Raw genomic sequence first — 20,312 nt, 5'->3', positions numbered from 1 at the left:
GCAATAAAATTATGATTGCTCATAAATAACTATTATGAGCAATCACCAAAAAATAAAATCATAAATGATAGCAGTTTAATAAGGCCCATTAACCGCCGCGAACTAGATTAAATCACATCTATTTTCAGGTAAAATATGAATTCAAATCAATTTAAATATAAAAACAATGCGAAAAGAACAATATTTTTAATTAAAACTTACAAACTATTGTGGCATAATATTAAACGGGAAGACACAACCACCTCCCACAAAGGTCTAGGTCAAACTGACACAATACAGTCGCTAGACAATATGGTGCCATTGTATTGCTTCTGTGTGTGTAAGAAACCAAACTGGCACAACTTCCCGTAAATGTGATTTTTTTAAAATGGGCCTTATTTACCTCAGGTACCTTATAATTATTCAAATCATTTATTTCAATCAATATACTCTCCCTCAGCTTCGATACAGCGTTTGGCATGGTCAATTAATTCATTAAATGAGTTTTTTATATCGGTTTTTGGGCTACTGTTGAGGGTCATGGTTACTGCCACTTGAACGTTTTCAATTGGTGTATCGCTTTCCTTTCATCGGCAAATGAAGTCGGGGGAAGAGAAAGAAGTCACAGGGTGCTAAAATCAGGTGAATACAGTGAGTGATCCAACACACAAACTTGGTTTTTGCTCACAAACTGTCTCACAACGTTCGAATGACGAGATGAGCTGCCTGCATCACGATATTCATGCTGTACACGACGAATTCTCGCTATCAATCACTTCAAAACTTCGAGATAAAACTCATCATTGACCATTTGGGCAGGCGGAACAAATTCTTTGTGGATAATAGAAACAAATCAGCATCGTCTTTTTTGACTTCTCCAAGTGACTTTTTTTCGGATACCCCTCTTCTGGTGGTCTCCACTCAGCACTGGCACTTTGTTTAGGGCTCATACTCAAAACACCACGCTTCGTCACCAGTAGCAATCGTTTCAAGGAAGTTTTGAGTCCTTACGAGCAGTTTTAATGAGGTCCTTGCAGTGTTCAATTCAATATATTTTTTGGTTGTCGGTCAACTCGTGGGGACAAATCACGAATTCAGTTTACACAAGCCCAAACTCTCGGTCAAAATGTGCACAGTTGATTTTAGAATCCCCAATTCATCTTCAATCAATCTCACGGATGATTTTGGGTTTTCTTTGATGAAATCACACACTTTTTGGTTGTTAACTTTGCTCAGTCCAGTTTTTTCTATCTTTGAAAAATTCGGTTTCTTTTTGGACAGAGGGTGTAGTTCTCTGGCTACTTATCATATATTGAAAAAAAAAAAAAAAATTGCATCAATTTTATAAATCTGCTTTAATATCTTAAAAGTTTCTATCATGCCCTCTCTTTTCCACCTATCAACTAAACTTTATAACCCACAAACCTGTCACCAGCTTAGTCACTCATCTCTGAATCTTCTCTACCACCAGCTGTTCCCTGAGAAACCCAGGTGACCAAATCTGTGCAAAGTAGTCAAGATGTTGCCGAATCATAGCTTTATAAAGAGAGATAATCCACGTAATCCTTTGAACCATTTTACCAACTTTTGCAATATGCCTTCTGAACTTCAATTTTCTGTCCACCATTATCCCCAAGTCCCTTAAGCCTCATTAATTTCCTGCAATCCAGTAAAATCAATATGATACAACCTTTTCAACTTGAAGTGCATAACCTTACATTTTGCAACATTAAATTGACAATCATAAGCCTCTTCCCACAATGCCAATTTATTTAAATCATCCTGCAGGATATCTACATCACCTTTATTTACTATTGCTCTCCCCCTAGTTTTGAATCATCGGTAAACAAATGATTGTTTCTTTTTAAATCTTTCTCTATTTCACTGATATAAAAATTAAAGAGAAGTGGCCCTAGTATAGAAGCCTGAGGTACTCCACTAGTCGCACTCATTCCCCGTAGATTCCATTCCACCATATAATACTCTCTGGTGTATGTATGTCAGCCCCCCCCCCTCCCAATCCATGTTACTAGCTTCATATCCATTCCCATTTGCTTCACCTTTTGTAATAGTTTTCCATGTAGTATTCTGTCAAGTGTCTTTGCAAAATCCAGCAGTATCGTGATGTAACCATTTCCTTTATCCAATTCCACTGTCACTTCATTATAAAATGTGAATAAATTACTAAGACAGGACCTATCACTTACAAAACTGTGCTGCCCACTATAGAGTATTGCATCTCTATCCACCTAATGTTGTATTTTACTTTACCATCTTTATGCAATAGAACTATCTTACCTCTCTTTCCACTCCCCTGGAACCCTACCAGAGCTGAGACTTGGATTGAAGAACGTCATGAGGCAATGCCAGTTTTCTTGGACATTCACACAATACATGGGCCGACATGCTATCCAGTCCCAATGGCTGTGTTTGCATTAATATTTTTCAATATGCTCCTCTTCGTTTACCTCAATTTTGATATGCATCTATTATCAGCAACTGCAAAATCTCCACCTGGATAATACACCTTTGCCAAATGATCAGTTAGCAACTCAACTATTTCTTTCACCTCTGTCACCTTTCTACCATGAGCATTGTTTAAATTCATCCTACCATAGTAATTTTTCCTCTTATTTGCAACATGATGAAAAAAACTCTTGGGTTTACTTTGTCCTGCTTAGCTAATTTTCTCTCAATCTGATTTGGCCTTTCCTACCAGACCTTGTTTGCACTTTGTACTGCTCATGAGCATGCTGATTACCTTTTTATTTATATTCCCTCCACAGTTTTTTTTCTTTTTCCCACTCTTGCTTTATACCTCTATTCATCCACTTAATTCTTGCTTGGTTTATCCTCCTTGCAGTCTGATAGTGCTTCTCTCAAACAATCTTTGGCCACTTCCCATGCACTACTGCCATTCTTTCTTTGTAGCTTCTCAAGTCTGTCATAGTTCAAAATAAACCCTTGAGAGAATTCCACAAACTTCCCAGAACAAGACTGCACGGTCCCTCTCCACAATTGGAGGCAGAGTTTTTTTTTTTAACTAATTCAGAAGGCCAAGATGTGACATTTTAAAGAAGCTTTTTAATATATTTTTCTAGGAATTAGTGGGATCATAGACTAGAAAGTGAAAAAATGCTGGACATAAAATAAGAATGAATACCAAGAAGAATGTATGAAATGAAGTTTGAGGGGTAAAGACAAAGAGGAAAACCATGAAAAAGGTGGAGACCAGATAAGAGGATATACAGAAAAAAGAAACCTGAACTGGAATAGTGCTAACGAAGGAATTTGAGAAGATAGAAAGAAATGGAGAGGTTTGATCCATCTGACAGTTTCTGTTGGAACAGTTGTAAATAAAGAAAATGGGATCGTAATCTAGGAGTCTGTGAGAAACACATTCATTTTACGATTATAATTAGTATTGAGGATCACAGTAGCAGTAATTATACTTTTATCTTTGCATAATTTGCAGAGAGCATAGAGCTAACTGTTTGAGAGATTTCTTTTAGGTGGTTGCTTACATATCAAGGTGTTAGCTACATTGAGCCTGTTGTTAACAATATTCAGAGGTAAGATGTGAATGCCATACTCTATATGTAACACGACAAGGCACTACTGCAAAGTTTTGGCTGAAGCTAAGGACACAACAGATTTATTTGAAATAACACAATACCTTGTTTTGAATGGCACCTAAAATGTGAAGAACTTTTATAAGCCTTTCAATAGAAGAAAAGTTAGCCAGTTTTATATGAAACTGGCAAGATTTTTCTTCCTTGAAGCTCAAGTTTTTCACCCCATTAGACAAACCATCCAAAAAATAACAAAGTAACTATGCAAGTTTGATTAACCATCCTATCATAGCATCAATTAGGTTTCTACCAAGTCAATATAAGAGAAAATTGGTTTCCCTGTAGTAGTTATTTTAAACTATTTGATTCCCCTCAGAGCTGTGGGAAGCAAAAATATAACTGCTTCAAGATCATCTTTTAAATAGCATAAACTCATAATACAGGATCCCTCGCTTTACATAATTAATATATCCCCTGAAAACAACATCCTATAAGAATCCTGAGATTTTCTTGAAGTGCATACAAATACCATTCTTACAAAATGGCTTAGTTTTTGGAACAGGCAAATTACTGCAAGTTCAGAGTTGCACATTCCTGATTTCACTGCTTGACAGGCACTTTCAAAAAAGTCCTATAATCATTTGCACACTATATCACTGAAACTGACTGACATACCTCTTTTGGATTTACTATATGTGAAACAATAGATACGATTTCTTAAAAATATTCATATGAAATGTGGCTTATTACAACATTTCAGGCTGTAAAAGCACATTTATCAAATATTAGTTGTTCTAATTTTACCCAGTGAATATCTAGATTGGCACCCCCTTTATTTTAAATAATAAATTACACGATAACCACAGTAATTAACTTTAATGAAATAAAGGTACAAATATTTCGTACTGAAATTAACAGTACATCATCAGTGTAGACAACAAGCAATTCGAAGGAATGGAATACAAACTACATAACAATTTTTAAGAATTATTTAATATTTTATTAATATTAATTTCTAGCATGCAGCAACAGTTTTTAATTGGTAATCCACCGACTGTTATGTACTTTGTATTCCAGTCGTTTGAATTGCTTGTTGTCTACAGTGATGAGGTACTGTTAATTTCAGTACAAAATATTTGTACCTTTATTTCATTAAAGTTAATTACTGTGGTTATCGTGTAATTTATTATTTATGCCACAGGTACCTTTAAAGATTAGATCCCTTTATTTTGGAAATATTGCACAATAAATTGTAGATGCTTATTTTGCAAACAGGTGGTTAGAAAAAAAGGACCACTTTCCTTCCTGCCTTGTCCTAACCAAACATCCTTAAATTTTCCACTCTGTTGAGTAAAGTGCACACAACTATAAACAAAAATCAGGGATGCTGTAGTTACTCTAGGTTTTTTGTTGATTTAGGCAGAGGATAAGTCTTGCAGAAAAATGAGTCACCTTTGACTGCAACCAGAAGGTTGCAGTCAAAGTCAAAAAAAAATTTATACATATAAATATAAAAGAGACGGTGGCTTATTACAAACATAACAGATTAAAAAATCATTTTTAATACACCAAGAGGCATTTAAAGATAAGATAAAGTGAAATCAAATAAAAACTTATGCATCTAATAAGTTTAATATAAGTGTAAAAACTAAAGTTCTGATCAAGTTGATTGCCAGAAATCATGCTCCCTGGGTTATAATCATCACGATTTTCAAGGATTTAGGCCTAGAAGTCATCGTTGAATCTCTTTAGAGGACGTCCTGGTTTTCTTTTTGCTTGTGAATCATGAGTATAATCATGTTTTTGTTCAGGAATATTGTAACTGAATCAATGTTGGATGAGTTATGGAAGGAAAAACCTATATGCTAGCAGTATTGTGTGGGATTCTGAATGAACAATTTTATTCATTATGCCTTTACCACTGATCATCGTCACCATGGCTACTTTAACAACATGTATACACACACAAGGTGAACAAACTACTAGGTAGGTTCCAAGATTTATTTACAAAATATAACCAGCATGTAGTAATTACTCTTTACACCACTGCACAAAAAATTCTTGCAGATTTGGAAGTACATTTTTAGTTTAATGCACATTCATCACATCAAAATAATGCTGTTTCTTTTCATACGCATGCAGTTTTCAAAAAGTATTTCATTATTATCAATTTTAATTTTTTCAATGCTGCTGATACTAGCTGAACAAACTTGATTTCAGAATCCCACAGAAACAACACTGCTAGCATATAGGTTTTTCCTCCCATAAATCATCCAAAACTGAGTTCAGTTACAATATTCCTGAACATTGTAACATCATCATAGATATGTGCAGCAGCATGCTGTAGTCTGGTTTCTTGTCTAGTAGTTATGACATCTGAACCTCCAACGTTGAGATAGGTATCTTAATTATTTTTTCAGAAAGAAGAAATCAGGAACTCTAAGAAATATCTTTTAACACCATCAACAGATAAGTTAAGCAATGGTTATCCAAAGAACAAACCAATATTTATCAAAATGAGTCAACTTCCTGTATAGGTATGGTTCAGTTAGTGAACCATGATTATACATAAGCATTTTCCTATACAGAGAATCAGAAAAAATCGAGTGAAAAATCAATTCAGTTGACAAAGAAAATAAAGGTTGTACCTGACTTTATTCATTTATCTATTAAATTTGACACTGATATATATTCTCTTAATGACAACAATCATTATTTTCATATTGAGCCATATTTCCTAGAAATATGGCTTAATCATTTTCACAAAAGCACAATTATATTTCCTAGAAATGTGGCTTAATCCTTTTCATAAAAGCACAACTATTTATCACTATCAAAAACAATCCCATCAAAAATTATCTCAAAACAAAATAATCTATAAATAGATTATTAGATTAAGTGAACTATTTGAAAACACATTTTAACAGTAAGCAGTCTTGCAAATGTAAAACCTTTAAAGTGTTTTTAATGTTTTTATAATTTCTCTCTCACCTGAAGAGATGATTTTTGTCCCACTTCTTTTTATGAATCAAAATATAGATTTCTTAACTACAATCACCTCACAAAAGTAAACTCATAAGCTACTGAAAGGTTCCAAGCCTACAGCAGCAATATTAAAGGAAATTCACTACAACAAACTATTCCTGTGATTCCAAAATATTTTCACTGCAGTGAGAGTCTGTTTTTCTATTTTGTTCATTAAAATAAGCTGATATTAAGTTTACTGATTTTGTATGGAAATTTCTAGAAATATGGCATGGACAGGTACATATTAAAAAATCAAGTGGAAATAATATCCATCTTGAAAAAAAAGTGCCATTTTCTTAAAAAAAAAAAAGAGGCAACAGTTATGAAAATTATGACAGTTTAAAAACATTTCTAAAAGCATAAATTAAAGATACCAAGAAATTATATACAATCATCACTCGACTTACATCCATGATCCCATAACATTTTCAACTATACTTTTGAACAAAACGTAAGCGAGTAAAAAGGTTTCTATTTAGCAACAATGCATCGTGACAGCAGTGCATTCAGCGGCAAGTTCAGTCGACAATCAGCACGTGTCTTCAATAGTCCCTTTGATTTTGTTTGAGAAATAGGTTATTTGTGTTTACCGTTAAATATTTTGCGATATTTTGTGAAACATGGCCCCCCTTTATGCCCAATCAAAAACCCTAGTGAAGAATCACAGAAAAGGATGTGAGCAATTGATCTTGAAACGAAGTTGCAAGTTATAAAGCAACATGAAGCTGATAAGCCCACAGTGATGGCCATTTTCAAAAATAAGGATAAAATCATTGAGGCTGTGAAAGGATCTGCTTCCATTAAATCCACTGACAAAGCAACGACAAGGTCCTATCAGTAATATGGAAAAGCTACTTGCATCATGGATAGAGGACCTGAACCAAAAGTGCATATCCCCCTTAGCACTATGACCATAACCGCTAAGGCACTAAGTCTCTTCAACATGTTGAAGGAGAAAGCAGGACCCGATTACAACTACGAATTCAACGCTTTTTCTGGTTGATTCACGAGATTCAAGCAGTTTTGCACTGCATAATATGAAAATGTATGGTGAATCTGCAAGTGTCAATGAGAAGCCTGCTAAGGAGTTTGTGGAGAAATTATTATAGGGGAAAATTTATTTGCCACAGCAAATATTTAATATGGATGAGACCTCATTTTGGTGTATGAATGTCCGAGTGGACATTCATCCACCAAATACTAAAATCTATGCCCGGTTTCAAAGCTCTTAAAGACCATATTACGATTCTGGAGAATCCACGTGCCTTCAAAAACATTAGGAAGCATACTCTTCCAGTTCATTATCGGAGCAATAAGAAGTTGTGGATGACTCAAAGTGTTTGAGGATGCCTTAATCAATTGTTATGCGAGTGAAATGGAAAGCTACTGTGTGAAAGAAAATGTAGAATTTATAAAATTTATTAATTCTAGATAATGCTCCAGGTCATCCAACTTACATCGGTGATCTTCACAGCAAGATCAAGGTCATGTTTCTCCCTTCAAATACTGGATCGGGGTTCAAGATTTATTATCTACAGAAAACTTCACTGAAGGAAATGATCAGACTCTCATGCAATTCTGCAAAAGCATTCAATATTTATCATGCTGTCAAAAATATTACTGTGACCTCTCAAGTGTATGCGTGGCATGTGGAAAATGTCATTAAAAAGGTTTGTGCACGATTTAGGAAGTTTTGAAAAAAAATAAAGACCTTTTTAAATTGAGTGAAGAAACAGTGAGCCTAGCAAACAATCTGAATCTCAAAGTGAATCATGACGACATAGTTCAAGTCATAGAAAGTGCCCATGAAGAGTTGACCAAAAAAGAATTGGTCAAACTGGAGGAACAATGTGTTGCAGAAGAGGAAGAACAAGAAAATTAAGAAGAGGTAGTTAAACAATTCAGTGAAGGGTCTTGCAGAAATGTTCTCAAAATGGCTGAAGACATGAATCCCAATGTTGAACACTACTTATTAGTAGAAAGGAAAGTACATGATGCGTTTATTTGCTATAAACCAATTTATGATGAAAAGAAGAGGAGGAATAAGCAAAGCACATCAGACATTTTCATCAAAAAAAAAAAACAAACAAAAGGTTACACCAGAAGAGCTACAGCCTGGTCCTTCACATAGAAAAGGTAATGAAGATGTGATTGTGGGGAAAGATTTGGGTGATTATTCTCTTTTATAGTGGCAGTAATGCACAGTACAGTTTTATAAGGTTTAAAAATTAATAACAGTATACTTATTACGGTTAAGTCCCTAACCCCTATAACTCTGTTGATTTAATGTATCGACTTATGTCCCGCTGAACGGAACAGAACCCTGATGTAAGTAGAGGGATGACTGTATATTTGGTTTAATCCTTTATTCAAGTGTAAGCAAACAAAATTTGCACCTGAAGTATTTTCAGGATTGGGCAACTCATGTATATATATATATATATATATAGAAGCTAATGGCGACATCAGTTGCCTTAGTATCCCTTAATGCAAAGTGCACAAAAGGTGTGCACTTTACATTGGATGTAAGGAATTGGATGCAAGGAATAGATATACTGTGTATTACATTGATGGTATTGGACTGCAGGAAATTGATGAAGCTGGGAATTGAATTTGGGGGTGACAGTGGACAGAGATTTAAAGTTCAGAGAGCTCACTGTAACAGTTGGCAAAATAGCCCAAAGAATTACTTGGATGATGAAAAACACACAAACAAGTAGAAAGAGAGGTTATTATCCCTCTTTATATGACTATGATATGGCTGCATCTTGACTACTATACATATATTTGGTGAATAGGAAATAGTGGTGAAGAAGATTCAGAGATGTGTGATCATGATGGGAATGCTCCTTATAAAGGTGTAGACCGAAGGTAAGAGTAATTAGTAAGGATGCATGGACTAAATTATTTGCTTGGAGAGTGGTGAATGAATGGAACAGATTATCAGAGGTGGCTGTGAGTGCTCCAATGAGTTTAAGGAATGATGAATACTGTGTGAAGAATGGTTAATGTGGGTCTCCCACAATGGTGATAAGCCTTTCAACTCCATAAAGATATCTGTGTAATAACAATAATTCTCAATACCCCAACAGGGTTATAGAAATTACATGTGAAACATGCAAAATGGTGGAGGCAAAGAAGTGGCTGATGAAAAATTAGAGAAACTAAATCAAACTTAAAAAAAAAGGAAGTTATTCAAATAACAATGTAATGAAGTTTTCAACTTCATTACAGAGAAGTTCTCTTTTTAGCAATGACATGATAAAAACAAAGATAAACAGGAATAATACTAGAAATAAATGCAAATTGCTTTTAAGAGCATTTTTGTAATTTTGAAATGTAATTAATAAATATTCTGTATACATATTTGAAATTCAAGCAGACAAGTTTAAAAAAGGTCTGGTGATAATGAAGGTTAATAAAAAAAAAGCCATTAATTAAACAAGCTTTCAGCAGCATCAGTGAACAAGCAATTCAAATAGTAGAGAGGCAACATAGGACAGATGATAAAGTATGATACATAAATAAAAATTAAAAAAAAAAAAAAAAAAAAGGGTTACTGCTTGCCATTAATCAGGATAAGAATCACCCAAATTTTTGCTATGGAGAGACAGTCACCCCATTTTAAGTTTGGGCAGTAACAATACTTCAGCACTCTCTGAACAATTGATTCAACTTAACACCAATGTGACAGACAGGTCCTGGACGAGAGGATAACGTGGTTTATGTTCACTCCATCTTGTGTCAGGCCAAATTTTTTATGGATGATGTAAAACTGATGTTCTTAGAGTGTTTTTTTTCAATAGAATATACTACCTGTCTATTATATTAAATTAGTGTTGTTTTGAGTGACTGTTCAAAGAGAGTGAAATTTGCACAAATGTAATGACTGACTGACTCTTTCCTTCGCAAAAAATCTGGTAGAGTCCTATCCTTATTAACACAAGCAATAATCCACTTATTTCATTATTTTTAATAAGATTGTTTATTTATATATATTATATATCATACTCTACCGCCTGTCATATGGTGTGGCTCTAGAACCATGGCTTGTAGCTGTTGAAAAAGGGGGAAAATCCATTTTTACCATTTTGAATTGCTTATCTATTAGTTTCAGTTTGAAATACTTGCAATAATAAAGTATGATTAAATTTCTTGGGTCTATATGTTTCCAGAAATCATTAAATAAAGCCATGTCCTCAAGCTTCATAAAATGCTGGCCACTGTGACTAGTCAATGCTAATTATAAAGATGTTTTTTTTTTTTTTTAAGTTTTCCTATATTTCTACAAGGAAGTTGATGAAAATTAATGTCTATTCAACAATTTGTCCTCAAAAAAGTGGTAACAATTAATGTAATCACTTTTTCAGGACAGTAATAAATCAAACCTTTAAAACACCAACTATTTAAATATATTTACAGCTGAAATAATTAAAAGAAATTTGCATTGTTATTTTAAATTGCTTGCATGCATGCATGCATGTGCACTACCTGAGTCTGATATATTACTTTTAGTCTTAAAATGGAAAGAAAGAGCATTAGCATTTCAGGAAAATTAAAAATCACTCAGTTGCACATCTCTGCTTGTAATTTAGCCTTTTATGCTTGTAATTTACTATAAACTTATCCAACAGATTTCAACATGTTTTTAAAAGTTTCAATTGTTGCTTCCTAATGAAAACACGTTTTATTATAATTCTGTTTAAAGTCCTCAACAATTCTTTAGTATTATGGTATGATATATAACATTCTCTTTGAAAGACCATGCACTGAAAATACTTTTAGTTGGACTCTGTACATAAATCCTCTCAGTGACTTCAAAGCCCCATGCAGTGTTTTGCTAACAGATGCAGTCCACTCCTGTTCTTCATTTGATAAATCTTATAGTTCAGAGCTTCTATAACCAATGCTATGATTCTGTTGGTGTCATTCTCCAGTGGAGAGGTAATGATTTCAACCTTGTGAACTTTAATGCTAACCAAACCGCAATCCTGTTTAAGCTTTACAAGAAAGATATCAATTCTCTTTCTCTTAGGAAATGCTTAATGCTTGTACTTCTAGCACAAATATATCACATACTCAGCCTCAGAAAGCTTTCTTTTCTGCTGAGGGCACTACTCCTCACCTGCAAAACTGCTAATACTATTAAATCCCAATCTTAAGAATATTATTATATTATTCTTACATTTGGAATGGGGGGGGATGCTTACTGTTCTAGAAGAGAAGAATCTGGGTAATAATAGATGACCAGATTCTTGTTTCAGTTTATTACAATAAAAAATTACTGCATTATAAGCTCAGTGAATTTCCTTTAGAACAAAATTAATGCTGTGGAGCTTTGGCTGGAACTTTTTTTTTTTTTTTGGTAGATTGCTACAGTGAGCAGATTGTAAGTACAATTATTCATTTTACAATGTAAATAAAGGTTGTATAACTTAATAACAATGAGGTTCTTAACAGTTCATGGAAAGGGAGATAATCTATACATGATCAGTTAATTTTGATACCACTATATATATATATATAGGTTTTATTGTCCTAACTGGATAAAGGAGTTAAAAAATACCTATAGCTGGTCAGTTGTTTTAGAAAATGTCACCTGAAAAGGATGGCAGGGTAGATTATTGAATATTCAAAAGACCAGTGTATATGAATTATTCACCTTAGTAATCAAGTTACCTACTTAATCACATAGGTTGAACATGGTTTCTAAAAGAATTATTTACATATTGAGTAACACTATATATCACTTTAAATAAAGGCCACTCTTGTTATTATATACATGTTATTTGAAAATATAAACTGCCTAAGAAAGGTATGTTATACTTCTTGATGGAATGGACTGTTTTCCATACAGCTGTTCAGTTCTACTAAGAAAAGCATTCACCATTTGTCGGACTACTTCATCAAAAAATAAGTGTGAAAGTTGTGAATGAAGGCGTGAACGGAACTCAAAGGAAACCTACAAACAAAAAAAATTATTTAATTAAAGCACTCTACAATAAAAATAGACAAAATGTTCACACAAATAAGATGATATACCAAAAATAACTTTGAGTAGCAAATTTTTCTCTAAGCATCCAAGAGGCTTAGAGAAATGAATAAATGAAGTATAATTAGAAAATATTTTAATACATATGACCTTGTCTGAGTAGTTTTGTCACATTTTTCCTCCGAAGTATAGTACTTATCTGTGCTTCATGAGGAGGCCTAGGCTCAATTCCCAGGGAGGAAAAATTTGTTTCTCAGGTGGTAGATTTTTGGACCTAAAAGAGGATTAAAGATATTTTTCTCAGGATAGCCAATACAGATTGCAGTGTCTAGGGCTGAGCCTCAGAAGTCTAAAACACTGATAGAACTGATATTTTGACCTGCACAATGTGAAAAATGGAAAACTTCAGTGAAGCCAGTCATTCTGCAGCAACCAAATCCTCTACCTATTACCTTCAAGTTGGTACATATATTAGCGGCCCCCTGGAGATACACACACACTCTCTAACCACATCAGACTGCAGAATTCCAGGAATGAACTAACACAGGCAACAATAAAGGTGTGGCATGGCATTCACATCATTCAGAGGAAAGGTCAAACCTCTGTGATACTAGGCACTATGTAGTATGAGTTTCATTTAATCTTGGTGTGGCCAAAAACCACGTCTGGACTCCGGACCTTTATTTCACCATTTCTTTCAATGTGCAACAAGTGAAATTTCTGAATTATGTCAGATATCAGGAAAGACTCAACATTTCTTCTTTTTGCAAGTACAACTTCAGAACAGTTATTTATTTTGCAGACCTGATACTTCATCAAAAAACATATCTGGATGGAACTTAATTGTAATCCTTTAGGAGGCTTCCAAGATCTAATGGTAACATTTCAAGAAGCTTTCAGGTAAGATAGTGAATAATCTTCTATGCGCTCTCCAGGTGTGCTAGTGGAGAGTACTGAAAACCTGATTTTCTTTCAGGAGAAACCTTTCCCACACAACCATTAGAAAATATGCTGACTAAAGGCCTAGAAAAGTTCCTCTAGTCAGTAACTAGAAGTTGCTGCAGGCATGTTTTCAATAAATTATGTCTCATGCCATGTTGCTTCATTTTATTTACTTTTTTTTCTTTACTTTTATCAAAATTGATAAAAGTAAAGAAATGGAACTTTTGTGTCCTGTACTTACATATTATATTATAGTTAAAATAACAATCCTATATTTACATTCCATATGATTTCCACTTCATGATAGTCTGTGGTCTTGAATGTGACTCCCACTTTTTAAAGGTTGCAAATCTATAGTACATTAGTAACATGAGTGGACTAAGGATTATTATATATATTTTTATTAATCTTTACATTTTTTTTTTTATCTGCTCTGGAAATATTGCTCAAGAGACCAAACAACCTCTTCAGGCCTCCTACAAGCAAGGTTGTGGTCTCACTTGCAGTGCCTTGTCTTCTAATGGAAAAAACAAAAAAATATCACCATCTCTGTATTTGTTGCTTCTTTACAGTTAGATACAAATTCAAACTGACACCCAAGATCAAAAAAAGACAGACTAATTGTTTCCATCTGTCATGACTTCTTTACCAGTTACCAAAATAATTCAAGAAATACAACCTACAGTGCAGATCGATAAATATGTATTTTTACATGACAGACATGTGATACCTTTATGTTAACTATTTTCATAGCTGTTTACTTTTTTGGAATTTGTTATTTTCATTTTAACACATTTTATGGAGAAATGTTTGGTAATTTCCAAATATTTTTAATGAAAGAAACGAACGTGAACATTAAGACACATTGGTTTTTCTGTTTTCAGGCTATACTATAGTTTGCATTTTTAGCTCATATTTGTTTTACTAGTATGGATGATCATATCTGCTATTGTTGATAAACTCCAGAAGTTGCCTTTGGTTAATTAAACTTGACTTGAAATTATGAGAAGTACCAAACTGACTCAAAGAAAGTACCTTTCTTTCTCAATATCTATATCTCATTTCATATTTTTATATGTAATTCCCAGCAACAGAAGGTTGCAGACCTACAGTACATTAGTACCATGGATGACCTAGCGATTTTTTTTCTATTTTTTATTACTTTTTTTCTGTATTTTATTTATTTTTTCACGGTAAAGAAACCCTACTCTAGAGAGCAAACATGGAACTTTTTCAAGTCACTTCAGATCTCAAATAACAGGGCAGTAATTTATACTTAGTGATGAAATTTATCTCCCACCTAAAGACAATCACTAAACATCCATGCCCATGGCAGGCACACAGCCAGTTATTAATTCATATAAATATATTTCGCCAATATGGAGAATTTTAAAATCTTAAAGAAATGATTAACAGCTCATCCCTAAAGTAGTTTAGGTAATCCAGATATAATGATAACATTTTTACTGACAATAGCTCATCATCATCATCAAATTCCTGACATGTACCATCTGTATCATATGTAGCACCTGATAGTACTACATATTTCATGTAGTACTATCAGGATATGATAGTACTACATGAAATACTTCAAAACATCATTATTAACTTCCTATCAACAATTTTCCTCCAAATCAATCTGTTATCTGTCAAGACTGCAACATTAACAGATCTTATATTTCTGTCTCTAAGGCACTTTTTACTATCAATCCACCTATATCTTGGTCTAACTCTGGGTCTTTTTCCTGCCAACCTGGCAGAAAACACTTGTTTTACTAATCTTTCCTCTCCCATTCTGTATAAGTGACCATACCACCTGAGATTAGCTCTGTTAACACATTCCTGGATGTTGACAATGTCAAGCTCTTTCCTAATATCCTCATTTTTAATATGATATTGCCATTGATGCCATCTGTTCACGCTCCTAATCTTTCTGAGGAATCTCATATCTGTGGGCTCTAGTCTTTGGTCAAGTGTTTTATTTCTAACCCAGCTATCAGATCCATAAGTTAAAATTGGTTTGAATGCTCTTATATACAGCTAATTTAGTGTTTTAACTAATTTCTCTCTTATTTCCTATAAATTCAACTGAAGTTCTACAATGTTTAATTTTGTAGGACCGGCTTTTCCATATTTAATTTACAATCTTCACTAAAAATCATGCCTAAGTAACTGAAGACTATCAGATGAACAAGAGGATTTCCGATAGTCCAGAAGTACAATTGACCATATTTTTACAATACACATACTAGGTGAAAAATACATAGAACATAACAAAATAATCTGTCACAACTTTTTAGACCTTCAAAAAGCTTTTGACTCAATATAGCATGAGGCATTATGGATAATTTTAGAACATTATGGTATTGACAACAAAATCATTAGGATTATTAAATCTCTTTATTCCTCTTGCAAACAGGGATGCATCTTGTCCCCTCTTTTTTTTAATTGTTTTCTGGAATATGTCATAGATGAAGCTCTTCATGAATATGAAACTGGAATAGTGGTTGGTGGACTAAGAAAAAATAACTTACATTTTGAAGACGATATCAATCTTCTGGCAGAAAGTGAAGAATTACAAGAGATAACCAGCTGTGTTTTTGGAATATTAAAAAAATATGGATTATACATAAACCTACAAAAAAAAAAAAAAAGCAATTATAACCTCAAAATCAGACATTGAATTCTTAAAGATACAAATTGGCAATAAACAAATTGAGAATGTAAACAAGTTCACTTAATCTAGGAAGCACGTTGAGTCAAGATGGTCGTTCAAAAACTGACATTAAATACCGAATTGCTAAGGCAACCGTGGCCCTACAGAAGTTAAAACCATTGTGGGGAGATAACAGAATAGCAATCCCAACAAGACTAAGACTAATTGACACCTTGGTGAATTCTATCCTCTTGTATGGTTGTGAAGCCTGGACTTTATTGAGGGAAGATGAGAGGAGACTCCTGTCTTTTGAAATGAAAACTTACAGAAGACTTTTGAGAATTCCCTCTACCGCTCACGAAACCAATGAAGATGTCTGAAAACTGATTGATTCAATAGACGGGAGAAGAAGAGAAAATATTCTGACAGTCATCAGAAGAAGACATTAAATGGTTCGGACATGCGGAGAGGGCTAATGGCATTCCAAAGCAAACACTAGAAAGAATCGTTCCGGGACCAAGGGTTAGGGGCCGACCTCAATTAAAATGGACTGATAACATCAAAAAATGGACAAATTCCCCCTTTCTCAACTGACATCAAGAACAAGAGACCGAGATGATTGGAGGAGGCTAACAAAAAATATCACCTACCAGACATGAATGGCCCAATGGTCCATTTAGGACTACGGGAGAGAAGAAAAGAAAGTAACTGAAATGTTTTGCTTGTTCTATAGGTTCTCTATTCAGGATGCAGTTGATGTTTTCAATGTTTCTGCCTATGTTCATTGTCTTTGCCTGGTTACCGCTAATTTTCATCCCAAATTTATTCAGTTTAATCAGAGAATCTTGCAGACTTGTACTGGATTTATTAAAAGTGTAACATCATCAGCATAAAGTAAAGAGCAGATTAACATCTCCAATTTTGATGTATATTTTTAATTCTGCTTTCCTTCATAATGTGATCCATATAGATAATGAATAACAGAGGGGATAATACACATCGTTGTCTGACACCAGATTTAACATCAAACCATCTTCATGTACTTCCTTGAATTCTAACTGCTGACTTATAACTCTAATAAAGACTAAGTATTACTTGATATAATGCTCCAATGACACTATATAACAGTAGCATTTTGAACAGCTTTTCTCTTAGTGCCTTCTCATATGTCTTTTGCAAGTCTACAAAACTTAAATACAGATCTCTGTTATATTCTCACAATTTCTCAACTATTTGTCATAAAGTGAAAATTTGATCCTGACAGCCTCTATTTGGCCTGAATCCAGCTTGTTCTTCACCAAGCTTCCCTTCCACAATCCTTCTCAAGTATACTTGCATAAATCTTACCAGGCACACTCACATTCATAAAACTGAATGTGAGAATTATTCTGTAATTCTCACATTCAGTTTTATTTCCCTTTTTATACACTATCTACCAATAATTGTCCAGACACCCCTGTTATTTGAAGTTATGGAACATTCCAGGTTTGTTCATAACATAAAAATTGGTGTGCAGATAGTAGGAAGCAGTATTTCATCGTAGCAGTTGAATACAGATGGTATGGCAACACAACACGAACTCAGTGACTTCGAGAAAGAGAGGTGTCATCGTCAGCTGTCACATTGGTGGCATGTCCATACATGATATTGCCACTCCAATGGAGCATCCAAAATCAACTGTTTGCAATGTGATCAACAAATGGAGATGTTCTGGCATCACTAGTGAAGGAAAACACCCAGGGCAGCTGTCAAAAATGATTGACAGGGACAGGAGGATGTTAAAATGGGTAGCGCACAAAAACCAGCTACAATCGGCACAGACATCCGTGATGAGTTCCAGAGCACTAGTAACACCATGGTTAGCATTATTACTGTACAAAAAGAACTCTATTTACCGAGTTTCCAAGGAAGAACAGCAACACACAAGCCGAACATCACAACAATGAACAAGGCAGCTTGTCTGGCCTGGTGCAAAGAGCATGTGAACTGGACAATTGATCAGCAGAAAACAGTACTCTGGAGCAATGAATCAAGGTTACCTTGTTTCCAGTCTGATGGCAGAGTGTTGATGTGGAGGCAACCTGGTGAACACTTGTTACCACAGTGTGTTGAACCTACAGTAAAGTTTGGTGGTGGAGTAGTAATGGTGTGTGATGCATTCAGCTGGTTGGGAGTGGGATCACTGGTCGTTGTCCATGGTTCCATGAAAGTAGCTCAATACACTGATATTCTGAATAATCAGGTGCTGCCTAGACTGTGGAGTTTTTATGGAACAGACCCGTGTTACTATCAAGACAACAATGCCCCCATGCCACCAAGCTGCAGCTGTTATGGAATGGTATGAAGAGATGGATCCTAAACAACTACCCTGGGCTGTGCAGTCCTGACCTTAACCCCAATGAACACTGTAGGATGAATTGCAACAACAATTGAGGTCCACAGCAGCATGTCCTTGATCTGTCGCAAAACTGATGTCTGCCGCATATTGGTGGAAATCCTCCCTCAAAGTGCGCAGGAGGCGATCAAAGCCAAAGGTGAACATACTCGATATTAGGGTTTGCCTGCTGGTATCAATTATAAATTGCTAAAGTGTCCAGACAATTATTGGTAGATGGTGTATATGGGTGCCATGAGAGCTCTACTCCAATCATCTGTAATTCGTCCCTCTGTCCAGGCCTTCTGAACTATGCAGCGCAGTAACTGCAAGACTTTTGTACCTCCATACTTGAGTGTTTCTAGTCAAATATCATCTACTCATGCTGCCTTTCCACACTTTTGATGGCTTTTTCTACTTCAAGTATGGATATGTATTCCTGATTGCATGCCTGGTCAGTGTTATTTTACAACTGTGCTATCACTACTTATTTCATTTAGCAATTTTTTGAAGTAATTACTTCATACATAAAGGATATCTTTTTCCCAGGTTTTCATGTCACCTTTAATTTATCATCTCTAATTCCTTTTATAGCACTCTCTCCTCCATTTCTGAGCTTTTTCAACAGTATCCAGAATACTTTGCCACCTTCCTGATATTTATTTTCTGTTCTGACAAAAGTCTTCCCATGACTTTTGTTTAGTTAATTTTACAGTGTTTAGCTTTGTTACATTTGTCTCTGTATTCTCTAAGAATACAAGCTGCCTGATTTGCCAGGAACTTTCAATATGCTTTTTTCTTTTTCCTTTACTGCCTCTTTAACTTCCTGTGCATACCATGGAGTTCTGATTTTTCTATTCTTGCAGACAACCTCACCATGCCTCTCTGGCTGAATCAATCAATGTTTTCTTCAGAGCTTGCTACTGAATCTCCAAGGTTTGGTTCCTGTTCTCAAACTTTCATTTTTTCTTCAATAATCTTTGTGTATTTTAGTCTACAGTTCACATCTGAGAGCTGCTCAACTTTTATTCGCTTTAACTTTCTTACATGTTATTCTTTTCAATATGAAATTCAATTTTATCCTACTCAAGACTAAATAGTGATCACTTCCAATTTCAAATCCTCTGTACACTCTGGTGTCCTGCACTAGGGAGAAAACATCACTATCAACAACATAGTCAATGAGACATTTCTTATTCCTTGCCTCTTCTCTCCATGTGAATTTGTGCATATTTTTATGTTGGAACATGGTGTTAGTAATAACCAGTCCATGCCCTGAGCAGAAATCCAACAGGTATTTGCCATTATTATTAGCTTTGCTCTTTTCTCCAAATTTTCCCAAAATATTTTTGTATGTTTGACAATCATTTCCTACTCTGCTATTTAGATCCCCAACAAGGACCAACTTTTCATTTTTCATTGTGTCAGTTGCTTTTTCTAAAACCTCAAAAAATTCCTCCTACCTTAGTAGAACCTTCTGTGGGACCATAGGAACAAATAAGTCTCATTGTCTGGTTCCCCAATTCTCATATTTGCCCACATTACTCTATTTGAGGCTGCCTGCCATTCAAGAAGATTAGCCTCGTATTTTGTGTTGAATACTATGGCTACTCCTTTTCCTTGATTGTCATTGTCTGAATATAACATTTTGTATTGCTCAGAAAGATCTCACCAGTTTTTGTCTTTTTTGTTTCAGTCACCCCTATTATGTCGATCTGGTACTTATCTAATTCCTAAGCTAGCTCTATTTCTTTGCCATTCAGGCTTCTT

General features: G+C 34.6%; 1 protein-coding gene across 2 annotated transcripts in view; it reads right to left on the bottom strand.

Moving 5' to 3' along the window:
- The window catches only part of LOC150100394 (coenzyme Q-binding protein COQ10 homolog B, mitochondrial), a 92,744-nt gene that overhangs the window by 27,029 nt on the left and 45,403 nt on the right, over nt 1-20,312 (bottom strand). The window contains exon 5 of one of the 2 annotated variants that reach the window (XM_090402754.1): nt 12,405-12,540. In XM_090402754.1, coding sequence (XP_090258880.1) covers nt 12,405-12,540 — 136 coding nt within the window. Of the gene's footprint in view, nt 1-6,187; nt 12,541-20,312 lie in introns of those variants that run through there. The other variant, XM_090402753.1, reaches the window with a different exon arrangement.

Source organism: Typopeltis vanoorti, chromosome 13, assembly GCF_054136105.1.
Source record: "Typopeltis vanoorti isolate ZY-2024b chromosome 13, IOZ_Tvanoo_1.0, whole genome shotgun sequence".
Taxonomy (NCBI): domain Eukaryota; kingdom Metazoa; phylum Arthropoda; class Arachnida; order Uropygi; family Thelyphonidae; genus Typopeltis; species Typopeltis vanoorti.
The sequence above is the reverse complement of the archived record's forward strand: the minus strand, read 5'-3'. Positions and strand labels throughout refer to the sequence as shown.